The sequence below is a fragment of the Plasmopara halstedii genome (genome assembly GCF_900000015.1).
Source record: "Plasmopara halstedii genome assembly, contig: Scaffold_658, whole genome shotgun sequence".
Lineage (NCBI taxonomy): Eukaryota > Oomycota > Peronosporomycetes > Peronosporales > Peronosporaceae > Plasmopara > Plasmopara halstedii.
In genome coordinates, this window is record NW_020187575.1 from 822,880 (window position 1) to 827,635 (window position 4,756).

The 4,756-nt window shown below is 42.0% G+C and overlaps 3 protein-coding genes across 3 annotated transcripts in view; 2 read left to right on the plus strand and 1 right to left on the minus strand.

Moving 5' to 3' along the window:
• Positions 1 to 2,127: 2,127 nt before the first annotated feature.
• On the plus strand, positions 2,128 to 2,701 carry PHALS_13336 (uncharacterized protein; the record flags this gene model as incomplete). Its single annotated transcript, XM_024729075.1, has 5 exons — positions 2,128 to 2,177; positions 2,257 to 2,374; positions 2,458 to 2,473; positions 2,549 to 2,556; positions 2,633 to 2,701. The coding sequence occupies 5 exons, from the start codon at positions 2,128 to 2,130 to the stop codon at positions 2,699 to 2,701; spliced, it is 261 nt and encodes an 86-aa protein (XP_024579488.1).
• A 1,063-nt stretch (positions 2,702 to 3,764) lies between these two features.
• On the plus strand, positions 3,765 to 4,553 carry PHALS_13337 (Protease inhibitor protein; the record flags this gene model as incomplete). The annotated part of the gene is made up of 1 exon (XM_024729076.1): positions 3,765 to 4,553. One exon carries the CDS (start codon positions 3,765 to 3,767, stop codon positions 4,551 to 4,553), a length of 789 nt encoding a protein of 262 aa, XP_024579489.1.
• Positions 4,554 to 4,712: 159 nt separating this feature from the next.
• PHALS_13338 (TRANSPOSON TY4-H GAG POLYPROTEIN-RELATED) overlaps positions 4,713 to 4,756 on the minus strand; it is a gene marked incomplete at both ends in the record, with an annotated part of 858 nt that continues 814 nt past the window's right edge. Inside the window, one exon of the mRNA XM_024729077.1 lies at positions 4,713 to 4,756. This exon is cut by the window's right edge and continues 814 nt beyond it. Coding sequence (XP_024579490.1) covers positions 4,713 to 4,756 — 44 coding nt within the window.

Consider the following 4,756-nt stretch of genomic DNA (forward strand, 5'->3'; position numbering starts at 1 on the left):
AACTAACGCGTCAATCAAGTCTAGACGTGCTTGGTCGGCTCTGTTCGGATCTCGGATCAGAGTACACTTGTAACTGTGAACAGTCGTGTACCCACTCTTGGTCTGATTTTTGATCTTCTTGCTGACACGGGACATGCACTGAAAGGTCGGGTCGGAACTTCAACAGTCGCTTGGGCGAACAGTCGGATGACGAACGCTTGACGAACGTTGATGGATGCAACTGTCTTCTCCGAATCAGTTGTCACCTTCCAATAAAGGTCGGAATTAGTGACACAATCAGACCTCCAAAAAGATGGCAGGATTTACAGATCTTCGAAACGGATATCCCTCGAAAACTGATTTCGTGGAACTTCACAAGAAACTGCCGGGTCAGCTGCAGAGCAGACTCACAACCAATACTGACAGTGCTTTCACTTCGCTGGAAAGCAATACCCTCGCTAAACCGATCACGGGCGAGGCAGAGGAAACGGAGGCTGAGAAACTGAGGCTGAGGCTGATGCTGAGGAAGCTGACGGAGAGGCTGAGGACCAACAAGTGCTACCAAATGTAGCGGTCGGAAGTCGGAGTCGGAGGCAAATCGGAAAGTGAAATACGTTTAGTTCACTGTGCTAGTGTAAAGGCTAATCTCATGTTCCTCCTTTACTGCGTCTGTTTTCTTTGCAGCTCCTATGCAGTGCTCCAGTGTCGGCTGGCCGCGCTTGCATCGACAAACTTGTCGGCGCAATCCTTACACCAGCACACTATTGGTAAATTTTAGTATCAAAAACATTTCAGACTATCAACTCCGAAGACATGCCGAAAGATTACGGCGAATATTATGAATGATGCATGAGAGCACTCAACGAGTCTGTTATTGATTTTTGTTCCTATTGATTGCGAGAGCCTTAAATTTCTGCATAGGACACCCGAATACGAACGCTTCACTCAAGACGTCTTGCTTTCGCATTGGATACAAGGTACGTACCTTTTCACCAAAACTCGCTACATCGTTCCAATACTTGGTTATGTTCTTATGGCCTACCCTGTAAATCCGAGAGCAACATATCATTTTGGACATATCCATTCCTGCATTAACTTTATTCTAGATATACGCTCGCGCTGAGATCGTTTTGGCTCTAATTTATTTATGGTTTTTACAGATCTTACATCGTTACTACTTTAACTACAAAGAATGGCAAGATAGTTATCATGCTTTATTAATTATTTTTAGGTGCGATGTATAGATCGAGGCCAATTGGTGGAGCCCCGGCCATGAATTGTTGCATGTAACGATGGTGACGTCGAGGCGCTACGTACACATACGTTACATGTATTATTGCATCGCTGAACACTTTAAAGAAAGTATTTGAGCTCAGATGTCACGCTATCAAAGCGGTCGGGAGCACCGCTAGTCCCAATTCTTGAGTTCTTCATACAATAGTGTCACATTCAATGTGTGGTGGATCCACAATGAGGGACCAAATACAGTATAAGGCGCATCGTATCCCTTTGCGTAGAATCCTCCTAAGTAGACATACATACTTTAATCAGCGGTATAAACTAGGAGCACGACATGTTTATGTTGTACACATATGCTCGAATAGACCACGACATACGCAGATGGTCTTCTCTCGCCATAATACAAAATCTATTTATTGTTTTCAGCATCACCTTTGTCTACGTAAACACTGTACATGGGCCACCGGTAAGATCAGTTCCCTATCCATGTAGATCGATGCGCTGATCGAAGAAATGGAGCGTATTAGCTGATCTACTCGATATAACAAAGAAAACTCTGTGCCACCTTGGTGTTTTCCCACGATGTTGCAGAGCCAAAACGTGCAACAATTTGCTGACTAAAGGTCTAAATGGATCCCTAATGCTTACACTTCTCAAGTGACAGAGCCAATTTTGAGCCAGACTTGCTCATCGTGCTGAGCTTCCCCATTAAAAATTGCACTCTAGTTATTCCGCTTTTGTACTATTAGGCAAAACGCAACTGCAGCGGTCAACACAGCTGCTGTATGATTTCAATATTAGCAAAATTTCATTTAAAATTTGTAAGAGTTAAACAACTAACAGCCACGGATTTTCCAGACAAGGGTGACGGGCTATGCTTGTCTAGCTGTGTGTCCAGAGCTTCACTGAATGTTTTCTGACGACACTTGGCACCTGGGATGCACAGCTCAAAAAGAATAGTTGACATTTCTGATCGTGACATCCACCTTTAAACCGGATTTTTGCACTAGCAAATAATAGAAAAATTTCATTTTATAGTGCAGAAAACGATGATATCAACAAACTAGTCATTTTTTTAGAGCAACAATTTGAACCAAAGGCTAGAAATAAATCGAAAACTGTACAACTGACATATGTATTTATTCCTGACGCTGATGTAAGTACCAGATGGTGTAGCGAAGCTGGCAGGCAGCTAAGCGAAGAAGCACTTGACTCATATCACCGATGTTTATACATAAGAGACACTGGGATATACGTAAAAGCATTTTGATCCACTACATTCTCCTGAAAAATGTTCAGCATTACATGACTATCAATTGTCGTCGCTGAGATCATCCGGTAAAATAGTACATACACAAAAGGGTCTACTTTATGAAACTCACCAATCTAAAAACGAATCTTTTTGTCGATTTAGTACTCACGATATAAATGGGAAGAAATTCTGAAGATCTTTCAATTTTTTGACGATGATGACAAAACTTAATGCGTGTGTGTACCAAACTAGGCGAAACTATCACGGATGAAGAAATGCATGAGATGATTGATGAAGCAGATCGTGATGGAGATGGAATTCACGAGGAATGATTTTATCGCGCCATGAAAAAGCGTAGTGGGAATCCACTCGTCATCTGTTCAAAGTTTGATTGGTTGTCTGTACCTCGTCCTTACCAATATCAACAATCATCTGACAGATCTTTGCTTTCCTTAGTTGAAATCCGAGCGCTCGCATAGCCGCTTTGAGTTCCCACATGTCGATGTACCGTTAGAATCTGTAACAAAGAGACGGAAAGCTTCTTTGACCTCTACTAGATCCTAATCGTCCAATACTCTCGTATCTGGCTTAGGCTCGCGACGCAGCGCAGCCCGAGACCGTGCAAAAGATGAAATGGACATGTCACTTAAGTGCAATGAAGAACACCATTATATGTACCAATACTTATAGAATTTTCCATTCAAATGTGCGAGGATCAATTTCCTCGAGTTTCATTTTTTTGCACTCAAACCACAAATGTTACTTTACCAATTCCAAATATATATATTAAATACATCACATCCCAAGATATTTTGCACTCTCTCTTCTCCTCTGACCATCTCCATGGACATCTTTGTGTCCAGAAGTTCTGTTGAGATTACAATGTATACGATAAAGACGTACGTCACTTCTTTAAATGGGCATCGAAGTGCAAAATTGAATCGCTACGTGATAGCCACAGGGGCTGAACTTACCTCAATCGACATTACGGGCACAAATAACAAACACAAATGTGCTGACTACCTCTTTCCAGAGTACAAAGTACTCACTTTTTCTACTCCATTCCAAAGTGATAGGCTGCAACATTTGAATTTTACAAGGTGCTTATCCCAAGTGCTTCCAGCACAATCTCTAGGAATCTTGAACCACAAAAAGTTGCAGATTGTCGTGGCCTTCGCCTGGAGTCATCATTTCTATACTCCCCTAATCCATTGCCTCATCATTTCTACACTCCCTAATCCATTGCCTCATCATTTCTACACTCCCTACTCCATTGCCTCCAACAAAGCTAAGCATGAAGCTTTCTGTCACCTTCACGTTTGTTGCTGTTACCGTCACGTCATCTTCTGCTGCTGCCTCTGTGATCGATAATCATCACGAAAACGCTATCGTTTTTCAAAATAACACTTTACTGTGTGCTGACGCACGATGTGATGATGACAACGCTCCTGTGTGCGGTTTCGACAACAAAACTTACCCGAACGCGTGCATCTTCCAGGCGACTAACTGTCGTACTAATGTCACGATAGCTCATTTAGGGCCTTGTCGTGATAAGTTTGTCGATAACCAGCGTGTACACTCGTTAGCATCGGCGACTTCATCAAACAAGAAAACGCCTTTGGTTCGCGACCGTACTCATTTAGTTAATGAAGAACGAGGTTCAGCTCTTGCTCCCAAGATAATAATTATCGGACCCGGCACAGGAGCCGGTGATTTTTCTGAACTGCAAAGAGTACGGGAACTGCTTGGAAAAAAACTAAGTAATTATGACCTCGCGTATGAACGCGTACATCCCTACGTCTATCTTAAGTTGTTGCATGACGATTGGGACAATTGGATGAAACGCTTGGGTAGATTACCTAAGTCGTTCTTGAGGAGTAAAAAGACCGTGAAGAAATCACCGTATGAGCTGAAAGTGATCACAAAAGTTAAAAAATATCTTGACCAGATTCCGGAAGAATCTCGCGATAGATATCTAACATATGCCAAGTTGTATAATACGCTATACAAAGTCGATGTGATCGAAAAATCCGATCAGCCTTCGATGCCGACGAAGGGTGAAGTCGAAGCGCCAAAAGCGTAACTCATTTAACGAGACATTTTGTAATTGTTTTCTAATTAATATATCTTACTCTAAAATAAAACTATTTTTAATATCTTTTGTAAGACAATTTTCAAAAAAACATTCCTATTTTATTTTAAGTTTCAGACACCGTGGCTCAATACAGCATTATTTCCACCTCTACTTTGTCTGATCCTCGTCGCTTTGCTCGCCATGCTGCTCGC